This window comes from Python bivittatus, unplaced genomic scaffold (assembly GCF_059951505.1).
Source record: "Python bivittatus isolate LINGU-HERP-01145 unplaced genomic scaffold, Pbiv_v1 ctg000960_np1212, whole genome shotgun sequence".
Taxonomy (NCBI): domain Eukaryota; kingdom Metazoa; phylum Chordata; class Lepidosauria; order Squamata; family Pythonidae; genus Python; species Python bivittatus.
The window spans coordinates 8,107,452-8,134,338 of NW_028277124.1; the positions used below are offsets into that span (position 1 = coordinate 8,107,452).

At 39.9% G+C, this 26,887-nt stretch overlaps 1 protein-coding gene across 2 annotated transcripts in view; it reads left to right on the forward strand.

Moving 5' to 3' along the window:
• Positions 1–993: 993 nt before the first annotated feature.
• The window catches only part of UBE2D2 (ubiquitin conjugating enzyme E2 D2), a 31,588-nt gene continuing 5,694 nt past the window's right edge, over positions 994–26,887 (forward strand). Inside the window, exons 1-6 of one of the 2 annotated variants that reach the window (XM_088131601.1) lie at positions 994–1,241; positions 2,220–2,312; positions 19,208–19,271; positions 21,184–21,215; positions 21,291–21,368; positions 21,452–21,557. In XM_088131601.1, coding sequence (XP_087987727.1) covers position 19,271; positions 21,184–21,215; positions 21,291–21,368; positions 21,452–21,557 — 217 coding nt within the window. In that variant the 5' untranslated portion in view covers positions 994–1,241; positions 2,220–2,312; positions 19,208–19,270. The remainder of the gene's footprint in view (positions 1,242–2,219; positions 2,313–19,207; positions 19,272–21,183; positions 21,216–21,290; positions 21,369–21,451; positions 21,558–26,887) is intronic. The other variant, XM_007428947.4, reaches the window with a different exon arrangement.

Below are 26,887 nucleotides of genomic sequence, written 5' to 3' on the forward strand. Positions count from 1 at the left end.
TTGCAATAGCTCGATTTGCAATAAGAACAGTGCTTCTTGTATGGAATTTTCTGGAATCTCCTTTCCAAACCTGCAGTCTACAAAACATTGCAACCTGCAAGCATTAGAGCTCTTCTAAATTTTGGTATAGTAATTTGATTAAGATATCTGGCAGGCTCACGTCTGGTGGCTTGATTACCTAAATAGAATGTGAATTAGGTATTGGGCTGAAAAGTGTATATATTCATCCAAGATATAATTATGTATTTTGAGATTTTAAAAAAACCCAGCATCTTGGTTTTTCCAACGAGTCCAGAAAAATGTGCAACAAGATTAATCTTAGTTCGCCCATATTTGTTTTACCGAAGGGGTATGTTTTATGTGCACCCAAGGCGCATAACAGAAGAAAAGCATTGTGTTTTGGTTATGCATACATTACAACAGCAGCAGTAATACTTTGGAAAGAGCTACTGCGTCCTTTTCTTTCTTAAGTGACAGACAATTAACGGGTCAATTCGTGCAAATCACGAAAGAGGAGCAAGTTCCAGGAGCTCTACTGGCGAACCACCCCCCCCCTTGCTCCAACCAGCCAGAGTTCCTGTTATTTCCACAATCTCGCGGTAATATCTCGAGTTCTCGTTTTGCTCCTCCTAGAAAAGAATATCCTTCCGCCCTCCTTCCCTCTTCCTCTTTTCAGGACAATTATCTGTCCGCGGCCGAAGCTGCTTGTCGGGCCGGCTCTTCCCGGGCGCGCGGCGTATCTCGCGCTTCCCGACGGGTGCAAAACCACGGCGCTGCTTCGCGCACCCCAAGCCGGACAACAGTCAAAAGCGCATGCGTGACTTTTGTCGCTCGACTCTGTATAGCGGAGGAATCCTATTAACCTATCGCGTCATAAAGAACTTCGCGCGGGGAGTGATGCGTACCGAGCAGTCCCCGCTCTGTGAGGCAGTCACTCAGTGAAAGAGCACGGGCGTGCTGTGGGAAGAGGAAGGGGGAAGAGCGTCGGTGAGAAGCGAGCGGGCGGGGAAAGGCAGCGAAAGGGCGACGGGCGAGCAAAAGAGGCGGGGGCAACGGGAAAGGAAGCAATAGAGAACACCGGGTTCCCCCCAGGCCGGCACTCACACCTGTCCTCCCGCTTCCGCCGAAAAGCCTCTGCGCTCCCTCCGCCGCCGGAAAATAGTCCCCCTCCTTCCTTTCCTTCTTCCTGCTTGCCTCCCTCAACAGGCTCCGCCGCGATGGCGCTGAAGAGAATCCACAAGGTGAGAGTCCTTCGGCAGAAGGCCAACCCGGAAGCCCCTCCGCTGCGAGGACCAGCTCGGCATGGCTTCCTCCCGCCCTTGAAGGCCGCACCGAGGGGCTGGGCTGGAGGCCCCGGTCATGCTGGCGATGCTGCTGCTGGCGGGGATCCCTCAGTGCCGCCGCTTTACATAAGCTCGGCCCGGCTTGGCCTGGGGCACTCGGGCATCTCGGGGAGGGCTGGAAGGCAGCGTTCTGCGCGCGAACCTCTGGGCCGCTGCCCGCTCCGCTCGCGCTCCCTTTATGGCCTGGGCGGCTCTCTCGCTCGTGGGGTGGGGGGTGGCACTCCAAACCCGAAGGCGTTTCTTGGGCGCGTTGGATTTCCCTGGCTGCCCAGCCTGGGTCGGTGTCTTCGTTGCAGCCGCGACGGGAAGGAAGGCGACCTTTTGTTGGAAGGGAGGTCTTTTTTTCTCGGACAACTGCCCTGCCGTAGGTCTTCAGGCAAGAACACAGTAACCCCCCGCTAGACTAGGGCTTTGCGTGGTTTTATACAAGGCGCAGCTGGCCGACTTGGAAGGTCTTTACGGGAGGTTTGCAAAAAGTTCTCGCTCTCATCACAGAAGCAGGGTTGGGGCACCGTTTCGAAAGTCATCTGTCCTAAACAATTCGAAGCAATCGTGTTCAGAATTAGTGGCTTGCTGGTAGCCACAGGTGCGCGTTTAGGCATCCTTTCTCAGAAGTTATTTTGGACGATCTGTACCCTCATCTTGCTTGGTGCGGATCGATGGAAGGGACCGTTCCATTGACTTGCACGAACAAAGGGAAAGCGCTGTAGCCAGTGAGAGCTGACCCTGGGATCTGCTTCAGCATCCCGCACTACCCAAGTGATGTGCCCCCTTTAATAATGTTAATAGTTGTTGCTCCCACTATTGCTTTCATGCTTACAACTTTTTGCCTCTTTATCTCCATTACTGCGGTTGTGTGTCTTGCTGCATCAAAAGTTTATTTGGTGTCAAAATACTAAACAAGAGTATCCTGGAAAGCAATTCTAGGAGTGAATTCTACTGAACTCAGTGGAGTTTACTTCAAAAGAAGTAAGTATAGAAACTAGTTGCTATAGTTCCAAGAAGAATATTTTGATGATATCACTGTTCTAACTTTTTCCAAGCTGATTCTTTTTTTTTTGTTGTTCAAACAGATGATAATATTAATACATCAGGATGTAGCTGGAATCAGCTAAAAGTTCTTCTAGGCTCTTGGTTTTAGACTTATTTGTAGTCACTGGGAGTAATAAACATGAGGTAATATACAGAATAATTTAATGCATGCTTATATAACATACAGTACTCACAGGGATCACCACACTAGAATAAGCAGTAGGTGAAAATGTGCTGCTTCTGTTGAAAGCCCTTGCTTAGGAAATTACTTTTGCTTTAAGGTTGCTATGGCTGGGAGTAAAGACTCCCGGGTGATCTTGCAATGGCATTGATGATGTTATGTTTTATAGTAATGTGCATTGTTATTGGCTTTTTAAACAATATTTTGTTGCATTTGAGAAACACTAAAATTGGTAAAAATGGAGCTTGATTGATTTTTTTTGATGTTTAAATATTCTTAATATCTTTAGTAGTTGTCCAGTCATAAAACCTAAAAGCATTTGATAATAAGAAACTAAGATACCGTATTGTTCTTTTATTTTTGTTATGAACTTTTTTTGTCTTCCTAATTTTGAGCTAACAGATATGTATTTAAAGAGATTAAATTAGAAGGGCTGAAATATTGATCCATGAAAGCTTGCTGAATTAGGCAAGGCTTTTTATGTACATTTGGATTTCATTTAGTGCATATAATTGGCTTACCTACCTGCTAAAGAGCAGTCACACATTAGTTATTGACTTGTTAATTCTGTGCCATGCTTGAAGTATTGAACTTAAGAATAAGCTTTTATGTAAGAGACAAGCAATCAACTGTATTTTGATGTTTTTTAAACGTTAGATACATGGCAATTATTTGTTGAATTTGATAGAAGAATTTTTAGGATATTTCTGAGTCACAGTTTTCTGATTTGTGACCTGGTTTGCTCAAAATACTATACCAGGATTTGTCTTGCCTTATTGTGATTGTTTGAATGTCTCAGCCCATCTTAGACAGAAAATCATGGCTATTTATCAACAAAGAAAATTTAAAACAATGGAATGAAGTTGGCTTAGGAATCCTGATTTGTTTTAACCTTGATTTACCATTTTTTCTGAACCTGGATTCCTGGCTTGTTTGTTTTTGTGCTCTGCCCAATTCTGTTGTTAATCTAACAGAAGACAACATCTTAAAAATAGAACACCTTATGTTAACCTTTCCTCTTTTTGCTTCTCCCTCATTCCCAGACTCCTCATTCTCCTCGGCATCCATCTTCTTTCTGCATACTATTCCTTCCCAAGCAAAAATGAGTGGTGGGAATCTGACCTCCAAACTACATTTTTTTTCCTTCATAAAGCACTATAGAAGTCATAATTATGCTTGGCCACAAGTAGAAACAGATAGTATTCTGAAAAACTGCAGCTGTCCCTCAATGTCTCATAGAGAACCCTCATGGACATTCCACAAAAAACACAAGCACAAAAATTGGAAGATGCAACAATTTTAAATAATCAGAAGAGAGACAAAGCTTGTATCTCATTAAAAAAAACAAACTCTAAAATATCTGCAAACAGGCCAAAACCCCCTCCATTCCACTTTCCAATAATAATCCTGATACTTCTGGTTCTTCATCTAAGTCTTATTGATTAGTGTCAAGTGTTATTCTTTCCTCTACCCTTTGAAGAAGAAAATGATCAGTGGGTTAAGTCAGGAATTTCCTGGAAGGACCATGCTTGGGAGAGATTGTCTTCCACAGATGTTAAGGTAATGAAAGTTCTCCATTGTTACTACTTCATGCCACTGAAACATCTACTATTTGCTTTTGGAAGAGATCATCTATATCTTCTTGGCTGGTCAGGCAGCACTAAAACATCAAAACCAGTATTGTTTTTATTTGTTCCTTCACTTTACCCTCTTGCTCTAAGCAGTGCTGCCTAGTTCATTGATTTGATTTTCTGAGAGATGTGAATATTTTTTCTTTCTTTCTGTTCCTTTTGAAAAAAAATGTTACCTTAAATTTGTTTTCCTATCTGTTTATGTTGGAAAACTTTATCTCAACATTTTATATTGGCTCATAAAGAAGTGCCCTAATAATGAAAATCAGTAGACTTCTTGAGAAAGGGTCTGTCCTATTATTGTCCTATTCATCTTTAGTATCCAGCGAAAAAACTTCATGACAGAAATTTTAGGACTTTCATTATTACTATTCAAGTATATTGATTGGATTAATTTTGTAGTTAAAAGTGCACAGAATACTGATTTTTTTTTTCTCCTACTGGTAATCAAAGGTTTAGATAAGTGAGGTTCAGAAAAAGTTCAAATTAAAAGGCCAAGTTGAAGACAGATTATTCAGGAGGGAATCTGTCCAGAGTCAACACCGACCTGATGGCATTTAATCAAGCCAAGGGAAGCTGTGCAAAAGAAATTTAAATAACAAGTGTCCTCAGAAAAGAAGCCAAGGCATTGCCCTAAAGATGCTTATCCCAAGTTTGCATAAGTGCAGGTGTCCAGCTGGATTGGCTGACAGAAGTACTACTCTGGCCATCTGGTAGAAGTATCACTCAGCAGCATATTGATCTCTCTGCTTTAAGATTCTTTCTCTGTGATGCTTGGAAGAAATAGGGACTCCCAGGAGCTTCTTCTGCCTCGTATGAACAGTTTGTGTGTTTTTAAGGAGGGGACACATACAGCTCCTTCCACTGAGGGATTAATACATACAGCATATTCTTTTTTCTGCTTTGAAAATAAGAAATATGTTGAAATGTTAGAGGGTACTTGACAGACTGTAGTTGCAAGAGTAATTGGTTCATTCATTCTCCCCTATAGATGCCTAGACAATCTGAAAAATTGTCATAAGGGAAGCCCTAGGAAAGCTTTATCTAAAAAATTATGTGTATATACTCATTGTGAGAAATGGAGCAGCAGATTGCTTGATTTTAAGATGCAAGGTATTTTGAATTTTACAGTTGAAAAATGGGAATGAAATAAAACCATCCTTTCTGTTTTAAGTTTATTTTGATTTAAGAACATTTTAGATGCAGATGTGGAAGAAAGTTATATTTTTAGAAAAAAAAGTTTGATCTTCCTATAATTCACCAAAGGAGGAAGAATGGAATTTGTACTGCTGAAGCATTTTTTTCCATTCTACAAGTGTAGTGTAAATGTGTAAATTAGTTGCCCCTTTAAAAATTAATTTATATTCTGTTCCCTGTCAATAGTAACATGGAAAATATTGAATAAATATATTGCTAATCAGAATTTGTATCTGCAAGTTCCATAGCTGTTTGTTCTGAACTTTCATTTTCAGCTTCATGGTATTCAGAAAGTGAATGGAACAAACTTCTCAATGTTTTCACGTGTTGATTCATTCGTTGGTAGCATGTGTGTATTTTAAAATCTTCAGCTTTTCATTTGGTGTAGAAGATGAAGGAACCTGAGGCATACGAAAACCAAGGAGTCTGATTGTTTAGTACATAGTGTTTCCCACCATGTTCCAGGACTAATATGCTTGAAAATTCTTGCATTAAATATGTCAAGATACTTTGTTTCTTGTAAAATATGCAGCTTTTTTCCCCAGAAAAATTATAGGATTGTGTATATAGTATCCTAATTGAATGGAGTAGCAATGTTAATATTACAGTGTTACCTTTGAATTTCAGATCTTAAGTAATTCGTAGCTTAATTTGTAACATCTATTTGGAAAGAAAACTTTGGAAGATACTTAATTTTTTTCTTTAGGATTTCCAGTTTGTTTGTTTTCAGGCATAATAGGATGCCAGTAAGAAACCAGTGTTTTCTTTTTCTTTTTTCTTTTTTGGCCTTTGCATTCCTAGTGTAGTGTAGCAGTATATGGCTAGTAGAGGTCACAGCTTTTTATGTTGAAAAGATTATCTCATATTGAACACACAATATATTAGCACACATTTTTACTGCAAATTTAATTGATATAATAAGACTGTTGCTTGAAATGTGGTATTCTATGCATAGAAAATAGTTTCCACTCTTCTATGATAAAAATAGCATTTGAGGTTGCTTGCACCAAGTTTAAAAATAAAAGCTAAAATATTTTGACAATTACAGTAGTCTGCAAAAATCACCATTAGACATTAGGAAAATTAACAGCACATGCAGGCAGAGTAAAAAGCAATGGCACTTTTATTTTAAATTCTAGAATTGGTAGAAGTGTAACACAGGCACCTGTCTCTTGCCTTCCCCTTAGATAATTTCTTGTACGTAGGTAAGCCTTAAAGACAATAGGCAAATGAAAACAAAGGAGAGGAAATCATAGAAATAGCAGCTAAGGGAATATTCTGATGGGCTTCGAATGGTCAGGAACCTGAACTGTCAGAAGCAATCATGGGCAGTGCAAGACACGATTCATTAAGTTGTAGGCTCTTAAGAAACCTTGAGAAGTATAAATAGGAAGAAATTAAAAAATGCATGTTTGTAGTCAGGCAAAGGTCAGTCTTAGTTGACTGCATCTGAGAGGCTTAATCTCTTCAGTATCTCTTAAGGGGGGAGGGGAGATCCAGAAATGTTGAGAATGGATTAGAATAACAATGGAAAAGCAGGGAGAGAAATTCAAAGATAGAGGAACAAGAAAGAAGAAAATATGAAGGCAGGTATGTCCTTTTCTAAAACTCAAGTTGGTCATGAATAAAACAAAGGAAAATGAGAATATGTTTTCCTTCTCAAAACTACAGTAACTTAAAATGTAACACAAAAAAAGCACAAAAACATAAAATCTCCACAACAATGTTATTAAGCAGGCCAATTTCTACAATAGATTTTTTGAGATGGAATGTAATTGTATAATTTGTCTATGAGTATTGAAAACTCATGGCATTGTGTCCCTTGATTTAGAGGTTGGAAACATAAAGAGATCATATAAGCCTAAAAACAGATATATCACAATTAAAAAACAACCTCTCACAAATTTCTCCCTAAATCCCTGTTCCACCCACTTGGTGAATTTGTGCCCTCATGTTCTTTGTAATGTTTGGCTTCCAAAGGTTGCTGTGCCAGTGTAATTGATGGATTTCTGATTCTCTGAGGCAGATCCTTTCATTTCTATGAAAAAGTGCCCCTCTTCCAAAGCAGACTAATTCTCCTGCATATGTTTGGTGTCCTGCTTGAGAATAGCATATCCCAAATTATACGTGGTACTGGTCTTATCTATGAATTGATTGTTTAGACATTTTAAATGTGAATGACTATATATATAGAAGCCTTATGCCATGGCTGGTATGAGAAGGTTGAAAATTCTCACCACCTCAATGATGTTTATTTCATTCAAAAGTAAAAACTGGCTGGTGTTACAAACCAGTCACAGAGTAAGACAAGATCCATCAAGCACTGTTGTCTGGTAAGTAATATCCCTTCCCTTAATTCTGGACAGTTGATTTTGAAACATGTAGCTCTCAGTTTGAGGGGACTGTTTTCTAAGTACATCTGTGAAGGATTTCAGATGTGTTCATTTTTGTGATTGTGTCCTTATAGTGTTTGTGAAGGAAGAGCCAAATATAAATACAACCATTGCTTCAGTTCTTTTCTTTATGTTCACTTCTTATACTTTATAATTATATCTTCTGTGCCAAAGTACTACCATGTTATATGCCTAGAGGGGTGGGCAACTCTCAAGCCTCATGAAATCGTGCTTCCAAATTTTTAGAAACCTAGATGTTATTTCCTGCTGGTTTTAAGTAGGAGGTGGTGGCAGCTTCTTTTTTAGGCTTAGCACACCCCCAAAATGAAAACAAACCCTCACAATTGGAAATCCTGGTCCCATCCGCTTTGTTTGTGATATTGTTTCATCATTCTGCCCACTGTAGCCTGCCCTACATAAATAAAATGGCAGCCCCCCATCTACCAGAAGTTGCCCTCTCCTGGTCTTGTGTATTTCTTGTAGTGTTTAATTGTTTTGTTTTTATTCTGTAAACAACTCTGGATGAAGAATACTTAACTCAGGATATAAATACTTTAAATAATCAGTGAAATAGCAGTGAAATAATATGCACGTTGTTCAAGAAGTATTAAACTAAACTGATCCAATTTGAAATTTAAATTACTGATTTTGTTCTTTGTGGTTTAAACTTAGAAAATCAGTCCATGCTAATTAGAAGGTTGTTTACATAGACACATACTTTCACAGGAGAAAATAAATTTATTCATGTGAAAGGGAAAGAATTTTGTGATACAGAGTTTTCCACTTTTTTCTTTTTTTTTACAAAAATAGCAATGAAATATTATGGAACATATTTTTTTGTGAAATTACTGACATAATTGATTAACACAATATAAGTTCAACTGGCAGTGAGCAGAGCAACTGTAAGAAGTATACAGTAGTCTATGGCAGAGTGAAGAAATTTACTATCAAAGCTACTCCATACTCATTGCTCTGCTATTCTTCTGGGATCTGGGTGGGAGATGAGAATAACTACATTATAACTGGAAGGAATCTACTACAGGTAGTCCTCGACTTACAACCATTTGCTCAGTGACCATTCAAAGTTACAGCGGTGCTGAACAAAGGGACTTGCAACCGGTGCCCGAAGTTATGGCTGTTGCAGCGCCCCCACGGTCATGTGATCAAAATTCAGCCGCTTGGCAGCCTACCCACACTTATTTAGTGGTAGTAAGAAAGAAGACAGCAAGAAGATGGTGAAGGGCAGCTAGGGCAGCAGAGGCGCTTCAACTCCCCCCACCCACCTGTCTCCCCCCATCTATGCCTTTTTGGCCCCCTGCATTCCGCACCCCTGCTGCCCTAGCTGACCTTCACCATCTTCTTGCTCCCGCTGTTGACCAAGCATGTCTGGCCTGGCTCTTCGCAATGCAGCTGCTGGCCACACGAGGTTTTCTTCCCAGGGTTGTGCACAGCGATTTCCTCTCGAGACCGGGGAAGATGGCCTCGTGGTCAGCAGCTGGCTCATAAGGGGCCAGGACAGGCAGGAAGACAGCAAAGGTCAGCTGGGGTGGCAGAGTGCAGGACAGCAGCGGGCTCAGAGTGCAGGGTGGCAAGGGTAACTCTGGCTGGGACTGGGCTGGAGCGGCTGGAGCTTCCTGGGGCACAGCACCTCGTACTGCTGGGCCAGGCTTGGGCTGGGCTTCATGTGGCACAAAGGGGCTTCCTTGCTTGCTGCAGCCCCGGGGCGTTTTGCTTTTTGCAGCCCCAGAGCCACAGCATGCCAGGAAGCCCCTTTGTGCTGCGCTGCTGGGCTGGGGCAGGGCCAGACTGGGGCAGAGGGACTTCCTGATGCACCACAGCTCTGGGGCTGCAAAAAGCCCCAGAGCCATGGCACTCCAAGAAGCCCTTGAGCCACAGCATATTCTTTCCCCGGCCTTCCTGAGCTCTCACAGCACCTCAGCACCCTCCTCCTCCAACTCATGCACAGCCTGCAGCAGCCCTTTCAGGCCTCCCGCACCCCCCTGCGGCATCCCTGTGCTCCTTAACTGGGACTCCCATCTATTCCTGCTTAATGACCCACGTGTCTTGAAGTTGTGATGGCAACTGGGACTGCGCAGATTGGCATCACTAAGTGATGCGGTCACATGATGTCACTGTTTATGAGTGCATTGCTTAATGACGGAAATTCCGGTCCCAATCGCAGTCATAATTCAAGCACTACCTGTACGCCTATTTACTATGATTGGGATAACATTTCATCAGGTTTTGGGGTATGTAGGGGAAATGAAATAATTGTTTTCTTTCTTACTGCCACTAATTAATTCCATGGGTAGGCTGGGAACTTCAGTGGAATTAGTGTTGCGCACACTTCTAGATCATAGAGTACCTATGGGGGGGGCATTTTAACCATTTGTAATCCTGTGTCTACTGCCAAAATGGCACTTGCACTGCTTAACTGAGATTACTCAGTTGACTTCCAGTGGATATTATTAGAAATGTCTGAAAGGTTCAGAGGTGAAAGCATTTCAAATTTAGAATGTCCTCAGTAGAAATGTTAAAACACCCACCTACCAGAAATAATAAATAGGAAGCAGTGTTAGAATGGTAATCTCTTTTGGTTAGTTATCCATTAGGAAACACAGCTCTTCAGGTGTGCTAAAATTATTGGGCATTTTCAATCCCTTCATTTTTTCTCATCAAATATTAATTACACAAGGAGATTTGTGCTATTAGACTGTCATGTTTAAATGTTGGTCCAATAAAAATAATTTCCAGGTAATGTTCAGATTTTTAGTACAACACTTAAAGTGCTTAACATCATTTTGGTTTTTTAAAAAATCAATGATTTCAGTGCAACTACTTTAGATTGTCAAAAATTATGCTATAATTTATAAAACCATTAAAATTAATATAGCATATTCCCAGTTTTGTTTACAAAATAGTCAGAACTTGCTAAACCATACTTAAATGGATTTAGGAGGGTGGCAAATGTTTGGAAAATCTTCCTCATTGTAAAGATCATCCAGAATTATAGGTCTAGAACAGCTTCTTCAACCCTGATGCCCTCCAGATGTATGGGTCAGCACCTAAAGGGTTGAGCAGAGTATTAGCAGTTCAATGAACTTGTTAATTGACTTGAATGCTACATGACACATTAATTTGCATCACTGGTTATAGTTTGTGTAGACTTTAATAATAGTTTGTAGTCAGATACCAGTACAGTGTAGTATTTCTGGCTATGGAGTTAATTAAATGCCCAGTTGCATATTTGTCCTTCTGTTTCTTAAAAACACAGAAGGTTCTGGGTTATTGAAACTGATGACCGTTGGCCCTAGCTCCAGGAACGGTCCTAAAACCTTTGGGAGCCACGTGAGGGCCATAAGCTAAAATTATCTACTCACACTTGTGTTCATAAAGCAAAGCATACCTCAGCTGTATAGGCCACCCATTCTGTCAAAAAGTGGGAGGTAACACACAATTCTCTGTAATTATACAAATGATCCCCATTTTTATGAGAACATGACTTTGATAATTCTGTTTTAACTCCACTGATATCAAAGTCAAAGGAACCTAAAAGTGATCACTGTACTTGGTCCTGTGCTCTTCTTAGCAAAAAAGAAAAAAGAAAAAAAAAGTGCAAATTCTCTGTGAATTGTTCCATGGCACTGGAGTATGATGCTGGGGTGCATGCATAATTATGAATGGTTTCATTCAATCATTGTTATTTTTAAAATTAGAAATTTTTAATAATGAATTGGTTTTTATTTCATTCTTTATCTAAAAACAGCAATATAAAAAGTTAGCAGCTAAGCTAAGAAATACAGAAAGTACAGCATAAAATGGAAGTTAGCAGCTAACTTCCATTTTATGCTGTACTTTCTGTGTGTTATATAGAGATAAGGGCAGAAATAGTGCCCAGACCTTTCCATAAGCAAGCTCTCCTAGTTATTTGGTCATATAATTCTGTGCATGATATCTTGAAGGAATATTTTTCACTGATAGGTGTTCATATGACTCATGCCTCCTGTAAATCAGTGGCTGACCAGTTCTGTCACCATATAAAAACAAATAGAAATCCTACTATTAAATATTTTTGAACCAATAATAATTTTAAAAAACTCTGGTTAAGGGACAGACTCTTCTAATTAAAAGCTCTTTTTCAGTGGAAGGGAATATCCTGGACGGTGTGAGTGTTCCTATCTCACTTCTAATGAAGGATTTATCAAACAAACTTCCTGTTTCTCTAGAAGATAAATTCTTCTATCTTAATTCTTATCCTGCCTTCACAAAGAGAACAGGATTTTTGTAATATATTTTTGTGTGGCTTGTCTTAGCATAACCATTGAAGAGGCATATTTCTTGATTGTGTTTTCTTTCCCTTTTGTTTGTCCAAACTTTCTGTGATTTTTTGCTGAGAATTATAAAAGGAAAAGAGAGGATAAGAATAATGCTGTGAACATTGCTGTGAATGCTATATCTTGTACAATATAGTCAGATGTGATGATATGTATGTAGTTGAAGGCTTTATAGACTTTGTATAGTCAGATGTGATGACATGTAATTGTAATCCTGAATATTTTTGAAACTAGTTTTGCCCTTATTCCAAAAGAAGCTTCCACAGATTCCAAGTTCCCTGCACAAGGAAGGATAAATAGCTGAGATTCAAAAGCTATGAAGATGGGAAAGCTAAGTAAGTCGCTACATAGGAAAATAGATGTTCAGTCATCTGTATTACTCATTCCAAGGAAAGCAGATATTTAGATTACAGTTTAACGTTGGATACTTGCTGGAAAAGCCTATCTAGCTGCTTCAAGGGCTGAATTTAAAGATTTGGAAATAGCTCTTTGTGGTGATTAGAAGTTGCCTGACTTGTTCCCAGTTTCAGAGCACAATTTGGAAAAATTAAAACACTGTCCTATTATGGGAGAAACATAAATGTATAACAGTGCCTACATCTTTTTTATTTCTTATCACTATGGAATTATATTAACAGGAAAGCTATATTATAGGGTGGAGACTCTCCACATTTTATAGAAATCAACGCTGGGATTTTCAAGATAGATGCTCATAATTATTTTGTTTCAAGAGAGAATGTAATGAAGTATGCAGTGAGAGTAGCTTTTGTAATGAGGAATAGCCATGATAAATTCTCGAGAGTAAGGTTAAGGGGATTTGCACAAAGGAAAAGCTACTAGTAGGAATAATGCTGCTTGAATGTGGTACAGCTGATTCCCAGGAGCTGAAGAGGAATATAAATCTTATATTTCATACCGATTTTTCCATAAAAGAAAAGGCACACTTGTTAAGAAAGCTCAAAATAGTGATGCAAATGGTAAAATTAAGCTTTTCTCTCTTAAAGATATCTCTGCTTCTCCCAAAATGCTCTGATTGGATGATTGATGTGATTTAATCTCAAAGCTCACAGTTACAACAGTGATGAAAAAGTAACATTACAACCAATCCTTGCATTCACAACCTTTGCAGGTCTGTAAAGCAAAGGAAAGCTGAAATAAGATCATAAGCACAGTTGCAGTTTTACTTAGGGACTGCTTTGTTTAACAGCCAAGTTGCTGGTCCCAACTGTGGTTGCTTGATGAGGACTACCTGTATTCCCCACCCCAACAAAGCATTTATGCCAAAAATATTTTAAGAAAAAAACCCCTCCCTTTTTGTCATGCTTGATATGGCACAGGTCAAATTAGAACTGGAACTTCACAGAATGTTTTGAATTGAAATAGCATAGATTAGAGCTTTCTGTCTGGAACAGTGTAAGTAAAATACCCCTTGTTTGGATTTTGCCCCAAATAAAAGGTACTCCTGATATTTACTACTACTACCACTACTACAGGTAGACCTTGGGTTATGACCACTTGTTCATCAACTGTTCAAAGTTACAAAGTTCTGGCCACATGATCATGATTTGGGCACTTGGCAACCAGCTTGCATGTATGTTGGTTGCAGTGTCCTGCAGTCACATGATCGCCATTTGTGACCTTCCCTGCTGGCTTCCCGCAAGTGAAGTCAATGGAGAAACTGGCAAGGAAGATTGGAAGTTGCTCCCGCTCCCACTGCTTTTTCTCTCAAGAAGCCTTGCTATGGAGTACAAAATTCTGGGGATCTTGTATTCTGTTGCATATGCGCCTGCAGCACCCTCCCCCACTTGGCCATGGTTGCACCAGGCTGCAGCACCCACCTACTGTCCACCTGCCTGCACTTTCACTGTGCCGCAGCAACCTCCCTGCCCAGCTGCACTCCGTAGCACTCACTGGCCTGCTTGTGAGTCACCTAAGAAAAGGCTCGTCACGACTGGGACTTGCATGCATTCTGGGCCACAGTACCTGCACCCCCACACTTGCACTTCGGTGCAGCACCCCCCACCTGCACTTGCACTACTCCACCCACTTGCATGCCTGCCCAGACGCTGTAGTGCTTGCCCCACCACCCAGGGGCACTTGCATGGGGCTGCAGCACTCACCAACACCTGTCTGCGCTCACACTGCAGCATCCACCCCCCTGCCTGGCTGCACTCTGTAGCACCCACCCGCCGGCCTGCTTATGAGCTGCCTAAGGAAAGGCTTGTCATGACCACGACTTGCTGCTTCCTGCCGGCTTCCCCATTGACTTTGCTTGTTGGGAGCTGGCAGGAAGTCACAAGTTGTGGTCACATGAGGTCCTCGCTTAACAATCCATGATCCTCACTTAACGATGGCAGCTGGGACTGCTGGGATTACCATCGCTAAGTGATGCAGTCATGTGACATTGCACTTTACAACTGCATTGCTTAGCGATGGAAATTCTGGTCCCAGTTATTGTTGTTAAGTAAGGACTACCTGTATCACCACCATCTCCTCCTAGAAGGTATTTCAAATTAGGTGTTTTGCAATAGCACTTTGTTAATTGGATTTTTAGGGTGTTTTATAAATTGAATATCCAGGTAATCCTTGCATGGTCCTGGGGTTACGAAGCCAACCTGGACTGCCGGGATTGCCATTGCTAAGCGATGAGGTCACATGACATTGCACTTTACAGCCACATCGCTTAGCGATGGCAGTCCTGGTCCCAGTTGCCATTGTACCCCAAGGATTACATGTATATTTAATGAGAAGTAAGTGCTGATGAGAGAGCCATTTTTGTGTAATGGTTAAAGATGCTCAGCTTGGAGCAGGGAAACTTGAATTCTGTATCTGGCTAGGCATTAAGAGAGATGTGGTGCTTCTGATTACATAACAACCTAGCTATTTTGAAGGTCATAAACCAAGGAGGGTAAAACTGCATTATAAATTCTGCTTAAACAAAAATCTGTGTAACTTCCAGGTCTTATGGGAAAGGAGCATAAATGTCTGCATCTAGGTGGGAAGCGACAAAGTGTGTATCATGACATCACAGTTTGAAATCTGTGACTTACATATTTGTGTCTAGTGTTGGAATACAAGTATGAGTGGGTGGCTTTTGCATCATATGTTACCATGTTAATGTTAATTTTTTTTTTTTGGTCATCGTGACTAGCTGCAGAAATCTATAGAGTTCAGCATTTCCCAGTCTGTATCTGGGAAATATGTTAGTCAATACTGTAAAGATTAATACCACACAATTGTTTAGATTTTAGAGTTTCAGGGCTCCTTGAAAATTGATGATGCTTTCCTTTTTTGTAGCATACAGTGGTTAACTAAGAGAAGAGTTAACCACTGTATTGACCAAATTGTACTTTTTCTCAACATTTTGGGGTTAATGTAGTTTAATATTTTAACTACATTAAAATAACTTGTATGTGCTTAACTTGTATGTAGAGGAAGCAAGTGTTGAACATTTGAAAAAGGTATATGTTCAGAAGCTGCAGATTAGGTTGATTTTTAAAAAATCAACATAAAATGCCATGCATCTCTATAGAATGTGTCTTTATATGTCCATTTATAATTTTTGCATTATTAAGGCTAGATTTCATAACTGAAAGTAGGAATTATTTGTCTACTATATTCAGCTATCATTTTCATGATATAAAATAGCTTCCATACATTAAATATAGGTGAACAACTTCTATCAGTTTGGCATTGCCGCACGGCACTGTGAATGGCTGCAATCCAGAAGTGTGTCTCAGATTTGGCTCTATTCTGGAGGGAATGATTTTTTTTAAGGATGAAAATGTGCCTTAAGTCTCTGCAAAGCTTAAATAATTTTTTTGTCCTTTAAAATCTGTTAAAACCCAGAATATGAAAAAATATAGATTGAATGTTTGGGTTTGGGTGCAAACAAGTACTATGTATTGTATGAGTCCCATGGTTGCACTTTTGTATTCCTGTGTTAAAGAACAAAGAACTTCAAAGAAAGCTTGTGAGCTTTTTAAAATGTTGATTGAAAAACCAAATTCAATACAGTTTATGTAATGGGAATTCAGATGGTTGAGTAGTAATAAGGATATAAACATTCAAATACCAAAATATTTTATATTGTGAAAGTTAAATATAATTTGATGGGAATGGTTTTGAGATGTTCTACTACTGTATCAGATTCTTGGAAGAATCAGAAAAAATAGTTCTGTGTACAAGTAGTTTTAAAATTTACTAACGCAGTTCATAATTTAAATGTACAAAATTAGTGGAAATGGTAATTCATTGTATAGGAAGCATGGATTGCTACATTTATTTAGAGAAGAATCTTGTGGGAAATGTCAGGTGTCAGCATTTTATTGGGAACAGAGATTCAGATGATTTGTTGGCTGACCAGCCAGTATGGTATAATAATAAGAATGTTGAACTAGGACTGGGAAGATCAGTTTCAAATCCATATTTATTTATTAAATATTTACACTGGCTGTAATGGATGGCATGAGTGGAGAAGATTCTGGAATGGAACTTCAAGGTTGTCAGGAGGGGGGAGAGACATTCCAGGGCAAGCGCCTCCTCAGCCCACAACAAGAGTGTGGAAAGACGAAGAGGATGAGGCTGGCCCCTTCCTAGAGGGGTTTATCCACTAGTTGCTATAGCATAGGTTTAGTCTGGCGAGATTCTGTCTATCAGGTGCGAGCTAATAAAGGAACTGAACTGTACTGGATTGCCTCGTTGTTGTTCTTGGGCTGAACCTGACATCAATCTCGCCAGACTGAACCTATGCTATAGCAACTAGTGGATAAACCCCGTGAGACTGTGGAGGGGCCAGCCTCATCCTCTTCATCTTCCCACATTCTTGTTGAGGGCTGAGGAGGCGCTTGCCCTGGAATGTCTCTCCCCCCTCCTGACAACCTTGAAGTTCCATTCCAGAATCTTCCCCACTCATGCCATCCATTACACTGGCTGACTCCTAGCAACTCTGGGAAGTTCACAAATAAAAACATGTAGAATAAAATAATACAATGATAAAGAACAAAAGATGGCACAAACCAAGGCAGCAACCAAAGCAAATCCAGATTACCCTGAAGGGGCTTCAGTCACCCTTGCCAAAGGCCTGGGTGAAGAGTCAGGTCTTCAAGGCTTTCTGAAATACCAGCTGGTTGGGGGCCATACATATCTCAAATGGAACCTCATTCCAGAGAGCAGATGCTACAGCAGAAAAGGCAAGTTTCTTGGGTCTGTATAAGTGGCATTGTTTAATTGAAGGAACCTGGAGTGTACCTGAGCCTGCTGGATCAGATTGGTCAAGCAGATACTATGGGAGATAGCACTCTGAAACTCTACGTGGTCCTATGCTGTGTAGGGTTTTATAGATAATAACCAGCACCTTGAATTGCACCTAGAAGCAAACTGACAAGCAGTGCAGCTCATGCAGTTCACGTGTTACATGGGCCTACTGAGGTATCACTGCCTGCGCTGCTGCATTCTGAACCAGTTGAAGCTTCAAGGGCAGCCCTGTGTAGAGCATGATACAGTAGTCAAGCCCTGAGGTAATCAAGGCATGAATAACTGTCTGAAGGGCCTCCTAATTTAGGAGAGAGTGCAACTGGTGTAGATGAAGCTATGCAAAGACCTTCCTGGCCACAGCTGCCACCTCCTCAACCAGCAGGAGCTGTGAATCCAGGAAGACCCTCAGATTGCACACCACTCCTGAACAGAGAAGTGCCACACCGTCCAGATCTGGGTGGCCCAAACATCCATTGGCAGGGTTGCCAGGGATAAGTTGGAGACACTTCCTTCTCATCCTCACCTGCACCATGTCTAGGCACTGTAATGGAACCTTGACAGTCTCACTTGGCCAGTCCATAATCGAAAGATTCATTGGGTGTCATCAGTATACTGATGATACCGAAATCCAAACTGATGGATAACCTCACACAGCAGTTTCATTTAGATGTTGAATAAAAGGGAGAGAGGGTAGAGCCCTGTAGCACCCCATAAAGGAGGAGCCTAGGGAGTGATCCCCCCCCCAACCAAAACTGACTGAAATCAGTACCAGAGAAAGGAAGAGAACCACTGTAAAGTGGTTCCCCCTATCCTCATCCTGTGGAGCTGGCTCAGAAGGATACCATGATCTGCAGTATCTAAAGTTCCTGAGAAGTCAAGGAGCACCACCTCCATCCTGGCTTTGCAACAGGTCATCCACAAGCACAACCATCTCAGTGCTAAATGCCAGCCTGAAACCTGACTGAAACAGGCCTAGATAATTCACTTCCTCCAGACCAACCACCTTCTCAACAACCTTCCTCAGAAAGGGAAGGTTGAAGACTAGATGATAGTTATCAAGAACCATTGGGGTCCAAGGAAGGCCTCTTGAGCAGTGGGCACACCAATACCTCTTCCAAGGGAGGAGGTATCACCTTCTCCTGAAAGGAAGTTGACACCACAGCATGGACCCAACTGTAGGTCACCTCCCTGGCTGCTTTTACAACCCAGAAGGGGCCCAGATCCAGTAAACAGGTGCCAAGCTGACAACCCAGAGAACCCTATCCACTTCTTCAGGGGTCACTGGCTAAAACTCAGCCCAGATCACACCGCCAGGCTGTGCCCCAGGTACCACAGCCTATCCTGCCTAGCCAGAGTCTGAGCAGATCTGATATTCATCAAAGGGACATGAGGTTTGATAGAAGAGTTTTGCTAGGGCCATTGCAAATGTTTTGCGAGGATAAGTGGGGGGGTGGGGGGGAGGTGAGGAGAACAGTAGATGCCCCCTTGAGTTCCTTAGAGAAAAGATGGGTTAAAAAACAAATGCGTAAATGTGAAATGCTGATAGTAAGATACAGCTGAAATTGGAGCAAATTATTTAATGCATTATGGGATCATTTGGGTTGTTTCTCCAAAATTGTAATATCCATTGTATTTTTAAGCAGAGGTGATGGGAGAGGGTAGTAAGAACTTATATATAGGTAATCCTCAGAATATTGTTTTATTAATTAGGTTATTAATTCTCTTTAATTTGTATTTAATAAAATTTAATAATAAAATTATGCTATAGTATACTACATGTCTCGCGGTTACAGGGAGATAAAATGGTTGTATTTTAATCTAGTGTGACTTTGGTTTTTAGGAGCTGAATGATCTGGCACGTGATCCTCCAGCACAGTGTTCAGCAGGGCCTGTTGGAGATGATAGTAAGTACCTGTAAAAGGAAAAGAGCTCAAATTGGAATTTTCTTGGGCAGTGAGAAGTAACCTAAATATATTCATATTAGATTATTTTTAAAAATGCAAAACATTCTAAGTCAATTAGTGCCATCAGAGTAGCATATACCATAATAACACATATCATCACCCATTGCTGGTTCAATCAACTTGGAACCAAAACATCTGGTTAATAAATAGCACTGAAACCATCTACTTCCACTTTTCCTAAGGCAGGTAAAATAGATTAGATAATTTCTCTTCTTAAAAGACTTATAGAAGAATCCCTAATTTTGATCTTGAGCAATCACAACCTTATATCTTAAAGCTGTCCCCATTAAACTAATTTTGTACAGGTGGTCCTCGGGTTACAATGGCAATTGGGACTGGGATTGCTGTCCCTGAGTGATGTTGTAAAGCATGATATCACATGACCGTGACACATCACATCTCAGCGACAATAATCTAGGTAATCCTGGTTGCTATTGTAACCCCAAGACACAGAGGAAGCGGTGGGAGTCCCAGGTAAGGACCATGGGGTGCTGCAGGGGGTTGGGGGAGGCCCTGGGAGACCCAGTGCAGACCATGTGCAAGTTATGGGAGGGGATGCTGCAGCGTGGTGGCTGAGGGAAGGAGAGCGCGGGTGCATGCAAGCACAGGAGGACTGAGGGAAAGGGTGCGGATGCGTGCTAGCACAGGAAGGTGGTGGTGGGGACTTACCAGAATGACTTGGAACATTCCCTGCCAGCTTCCCCATCAACTTTGCTTGTGGGAAGCTGGCAGGGAAAGGTCGCAAATGGTGATCACATGACCATGCAATGCTGCAACTGTCAAGTGCAAGCAGGTTGCCAAGCACCTGAATTGCGCTCACGTGACCACGGGGGGTGCTGGGACGGCCAGAACTTCGAGGACTGGTCATAAGTATCACTCAGCACTGTTGCAGCTTCAAATTGTCACTGAATGAGTGGTTGGTAAGTGAGAACTACCTGTATTATAAAGGCAAGCATAGTGGGTAACTGGAGATGTCTGGATATGTTTATAATCACAAATCCGTTGTGAGTTGTAGTGTAAAAGCACTTCTTCAGGAGTTACCTTTTCATATATCAAAAAGCAGTCATCTCTGTCTTTCAGAACAGGAACATGCAGTGTCAAGCATTGAATAAAATACACATATATTGTGACTCAAACTGAACTTTAATTGCCATTTCAGTGGTAGTTTAGCATATGGGAAGATACATTTCATGGATATTGCCTACATTAGGTGTGTTTGTTTTTCACATTAATATAGCCACCCATCTCACATAGCATTACATAAGCCGGACTTTAAACTGAAATTGTGAGCAGTTTTGATGCCTGGGATCTGCATTTGCCCCATATACTTAAGATGTGTCATGTGTACTAATTGCCGGGTCAGCAAAACCTATTAATGGTGGCAGGGAGACAGTGCTAACATCATGCTAAGTCACAACATGGTTTAGCAACAAATCATCAGTGTGCTGGAATATACTAGTCTGATAGCACTCACTGGCACCTCTAAGTCAGACATTAGTAAACAACAGATGTCCCTGGTTTCTTTAGCATGTTGCAAAAAACATGGACTATGACTTCTTTTCAGAACTTGCCAGAGGAAGAGGCACTTTCCCTGGCTTCTATTTCTGTTTGTTCCTAGAAGAAGTAGCCTCACTCCCTAGCTTACAAGATACACTTTAAATAGACCATGGATGAAATTGGTCATAATCTAGGAGCTGCATTGCATGTGGGAGGAGCCCTTAAATGTAATCAGAATACTAGCACGCTACTTTGCCGTTAAGCCACATTATGGCTTAATGTGGCTAAGATTGTAATGAGAGGAACTTCAGTCTTAAGTATCTTAGTCAAGCTTTTGCTTTCTTTTTTCTTCTAGTGTTCCATTGGCAAGCAACAATAATGGGACCAGTAAGTAACCCTCCAGTTTTAAGTATGATACAGGTAAATGTCTCATATCATCTTCTAATAGCTTTGTCTTTTCAGAATGACAGTCCCTATCAGGGTGGGGTGTTCTTCTTGACAATTCACTTCCCAACAGATTACCCCTTCAAACCGCCTAAGGTGAGTAACTTTTTAAATACCAACATTGTTGATATATCTTATGCTGGGTATGGCAAACCAAGAAAATATGTTATTTTTAACAGGTTGCATTTACAACAAGAATTTACCATCCAAATATTAACAGTAATGGCAGTATTTGTCTTGATATTCTACGGTCGCAGTGGTCTCCAGCATTAACTATTTCAAAAGGTAAGCAAATGGGCTTTTATTGGACATGAATAGTAACATGATATATAACAACATATATATTTCTAGAGACAGTGATGAATATGCATTTGTCCTTATTGTTCAATTTCCTACTTGCAACCAACTCAGAATTTAAAGCACCTAGATCTGATTCCACCAAAGTTTATGGAATTAGATTTTAATTATGTCAAATCAATTTAGTTTTGTCTTGGTCCCATGTATTTCTTTGTTCTGGTTTTGTGAGCTTTGGTCTAGCAAAGGCCAAATGCAGCACTCAACCCCTGCCCTAAAGCAGGATCTAATTTAATAAGTTTCACTTCTATTTTGCAAATAAAACATTGTAAGCATTCAGTATTAATTAAATGAATTGTTTGAATATCTTTTTTTTTTTTAAAAAAAACCCTCTAATAACCAGAAATACTTGAATTGAAATATTAAATTAGAAGAGAAAGAAAGCAATAAAGAGTATTTTTGTGCGTTAAATCTTCTGTTAAAATAAATTCTAAACTCTGTTTAGTAATTATTTTATTATCAAATATTCAAAATATGTAATTGTTTTAAAAAACGCAGCAACAGTTGTACGTGTGTGCACAAAACGGCACAAATGCATTTTGTGTCAAGTTCAGAACAAGAGAACTTTACTTGAAACGTTCTGTTGGAAAATATGGAAACTTAGGACCAGCTATTGCTTCCTTGTTTTTCACCCAGGGCCACAAGAGAAGATGGCTTATAGTCAAGCTCAATATAGCTAACCCCCTATATTGCAAAATACTTTAAAGTTATTTTTGAAAACTTTAAAATAAATCATCATGAAAAACAGTATGAACAGAGTTCTGCTCTTACTGTGGAAAATTGATTTAGATTTGAATCTTTTATTAACACCATCGTTAGGGAGAACAAGCAGAAGTTTTTCTGAGTTGGCAAACAAATACTTTGAGGCTCAGCCATAGATCATAGAAGAAAGACAGCAGCTAATCTCTAACATCCCTTTCAATTAGCATATCTCTTCTCTAACATTTTCTTAATGTTTTGATTTAAAAAAAAAACACTAATTTCTTTGGCCAAGCTTTCTGTAGACACTGACACTCACTTTTTTAGCAAGACCAAGAAAACAGATTTGACATGCTCTGGAGTGTGGTTATGGGGTGTCTTGTTAAAAGGTTAAAGATACTCATTTGTTTAAGGAAATCTACTTCCCCAAAAGCATGCCACTTGCAACCACCAAGTTTTCTTTGATTTTTAGAGCAAAATCCAAGCTTGAAGCAAGACTCTTAAAATACATATTTATATTCTTTCAGAATTATGAAAAATATGATGGCACTTACTTACTTTATGATTTACAGTGAAAAACCAAAATGTGGTAGCACTGAAATTCTGACAGTAACCATTTGACTGACAATTTATCAGTTCATTATACTGCAAATTTATTGTAGAAAATGTATAGTAGTGGGAAAAGTCCCACCCCTAATTTTCTGATAGCATTCCACTCATTTAAAATTTGTTTGATCTACAAAGGATGGGAAAGGCAAGACTATATAGATGAGACCTGTAAATGAGCTGTGATATGCATATCTGCTGTGTGCATGCTTAGGTAAAGGAAAATGTATGCTTAAAATACAGGCATGTTGATTGAAATATTGCAGTCTTGATGTGAATATATTTCATTGAACAAACTCAAACCTTGCTTTATTAAGATTCCAGATTGCATGAGCAGGGTTGCATGCATAATCCTTGACTCATTTTTAAGCTTTCAGGTATTCAGATAAACTTGTGGAGAGGATCTAATAGAATTGCAGTAGCATTATCCATCAGTTGTTGCATATAAAATGTGCATTCTAAATTGTTCTTGTTGGTTGTAATTCTCTAGCTTTCTAAAGCTTGTAATATGACAGTAGTATTGCACGTTGGTCTTATATTAATCACTACACGTATGAATTATAGGACTCATGTTGTACAGCTATTATACAACTCATTGTCATACCATAATATTTGATGTATACTCTCCTAATAACAGTTAAAATTTAAAGCAAATTTCAAACTCTAGAGAAAAAAAACAATTGTTTTATCTTGTATTATAATGTTATGTTTTATTTTAAAGAAAAAATATGTTAAGAATATAAATTTAAAAATCTTGTAGTTTCTGGGACATTCAGTCAGACAGTGATGTCATCAAGCTTTGGTTATCTGTATATATTTATAGAATTAAGTTGTTTTATTTACCTTTAAAAATGATTACTTTTATTGGCACTATTAAGATCTGGTCTAGTCTAGTTTTACAGTTGTGACCTTGTTTATTTAAATATCTTTGACATGTAACACCCTCTCCTTCCTTACTCCAACTCTTATACAATAGAAATTCTTACTCTCTGGTGCTTGGAGGCATCCAAATATGGGTTAAACTCTTCTACTGCTTAGGAAAGAAAGAAAATCACATAGTTAAAGTCAACTGTTAGTGCTTCCATGCTCTTCTCATTTTTTTTCCTGCCTTTGCCCAAGACAGACATACTGTATGTGTTTTTTCACCCTGTATCGCCACATTTCAGTCCTGATAGCTCTGATTCTCCAAACAAAAGCTGTACATTTTTCTAATCTCTTGTACTTCGCATCTCTTTTGATAGCTCCTGGAAAAGACTGTTCTAGAGTACAGTTCTTGCAAGGATTTTTATTTACTACATCAGAGTAGTCAGACTAGTGACAAAAAATTCAAACAAAACTTTAAGTCACAATCAAGGACCTAGTGTACAGTAGTCTAACTTGCAAAAGTCAGTGTGCCAATGGAATTTGGTACTTAATGCTTAGTAAAGCGCTCTGAAACTGTCCATGCTGTCATGACTCTTAATCTGATGTTGGGTGTCCCACCTTGCATAAAGAATCCTAATTCTAATGTTTTGGGAAGGAGTTCTCCAGCCTTAACTATCCCTGCCTTTGCAATAAAATCAGGCACATCTTCTCAACTTCAAGCTGACCAATAGGTGGCAGTACCTCACCACTTGAAGGTTGGAAAAATCCAGTTAAGTGATTCTGCTCAGATCTATCTAACATTTTAGCATGGTTTTTTATGGTAGGTTGTCCCTGGGCCTGGTGCATCGCTGTCCTCAGTAACTTTCTGGTACGTAGATAGTTAGAATCAAACCAGTTTGAACTTATTTGCTGTTGATTTCTGGTGGAGAGTTTACCTGTTAAGAAGTTTCTCAATGAAAGACACAGATCAGCATAAAGGTAGTCCCTTGGGTAAGAATGCCTGGTTTACAGACAACCCATTGTTAAGAACAGAGCCTATTGTAGTAAAATTCAAGTTAAATACACAATGATTCAAATTAAATACACAATGGTTTGGGTTAATTACACAATACTTCTACAGTATTAAACAATAATATTGTTCTGGCTTACTTACAAATTCAACTTAATGACAGACCTTGGGAATGGACCTTGTTCTTAAGGGACTACCTGTATTGAGTCAAGATTTTATCTGGACCTTGGATAGGAGAAGAAATTGAGTTTCTCCAAGTCTGGGCCTATTCTGAGTTCAGAAAGGTGGATATTGCCTTAGTATCTACCTTAGCCCAATTGAGCCTTCTATTCTACCTCACTTCGAGATTAGCTAGTAGCCTCTTATCATGAGGCATGGGTAATCTAGTATCAGATCTGCCTTGGAAATGGACTGTGGTTGGTGATCGCTATCCTCCCTCACATGGGCTTGGATGTCTGAAAACAGCCTAGTCTTGTTTCATGTAACACATATATAGTCTAAAACACTGCTAGAGTTTCCTGAATGGTATGTAAAAGAATATATAAAACCAGGTTCTTTATCTCCTAAAATGTGGAGGTTACATTTATAGATCAAGAAGACCAGTTGTGAGCCTGCCGTATTTCTTTTGGGGTCTCTAGAGAATTTGTATGAAAATTTAACAGCTAAGTAATGGGGAGAGTCATCTCTGAGGACCAGTTCCTGTCCTTGCGAGCCCAGCTTTGCCTTGGCAAGTGTAGTCAGTTTTCCTGATACCCGCCCTTTAGTCTTGTATTTCCTTGCAGGAATAGTCCAGGATCTAAAATCTGGTAAATGAACCTTTTCCTCATCTGTGGTCAGCCATGTCTCCTGGAGTGCTATGAAGTCAAAGTCAGAGAGGAACTCCACCAGGTCCCCATCTATTGCTCTGTTCTTCCAACCAGCGACATTCCAAGTCAGTAACTGGATAGAACCCTTGTGTTTAATATCAGTGTGGGTGATTGGGAAAGTATTGGAATTTTGGGTTAAAAAACATAAGTCTTTCAGTCATTCAGCGGGAGTGATGTTATCCAAAATTCCTTCGGTGTTGGGAAAAAAACACACTGGTTTGAAATTTGTCTACCTTCACCACTGCCTTGCTGTTGTATGAATTCCGACAGGTTTTGAGGTGATCAGCAATTTGGGTGGGGTACTTTTGTAGGTTGGCAACTCAGAATAGTATCAATATCCAGAAGGGATGCCTTACCCCTAGGTGATGTTGATTTTCCTGCCTCAAGTTCTCTCCTTAACCCATTTTGAACTGCTTTGTGAGCTGTAGCCCTAATAAATGATTTGGGGCTTGTGTCTATTTTTAAAAGTATTATGCTAAGGGTGTCCTCCTTGTAACTCCATCCTACTCCATGGCCAACCTTAGTAACTCACAAAGATTTGGGCTGCATGGTGCTTTCTCTTGTCTATCAGCCTCAATTTTGTTTCCATTTCTTACATTTTCCATGTGGTGTAGTATTTATCAGGAAGAAGGGAAAGTATGGCAGAAACTACTCCCAAGGACACTTTATTGTTCTTTTCTGTGTCTATATTCCATGTTAAAATAGGAGGTGAACCAGCAGATGGTTTCTCAAGATAGGTACTATGTTCTTGAGCAGTTGGGGTGACCAGCTCTATTAAAATTTTAGCATCTTTATGTGTGATTGCTAATAATTCCCTCAGATCATCAAGCCTTTTTATAATACCCACTTATTCAGTATCTGGCGAGGTACTTAAAGAGTTAATAAGGTTTGTCTCTAAGGGTTCTTCAGAAAACTGAGTTGCTGTGGCAGGTACAGATTGTTTACTCAGGCTGTCTCTTGTCAAGGACAGTGGTGATAGAACATTCTTGGAGTTACCTACTTTTATGTTGTTACAATTAAACTTTGAAAGCACTGTTATTGCCAAGCTGAGTTATTAATGAGCTAACTCCCTCTGTGTGAAATACATGTAATGGGAAGATCTCAAACTTGCTCACAAAAGGCTTCATTTTGAACAACATGCTGACAATAGTAGGATGTTTAAAGGTTAGAAGGATTTGTTTAGAGTCTCTCCTGGATGGAAGCTATTCAACCTTCTG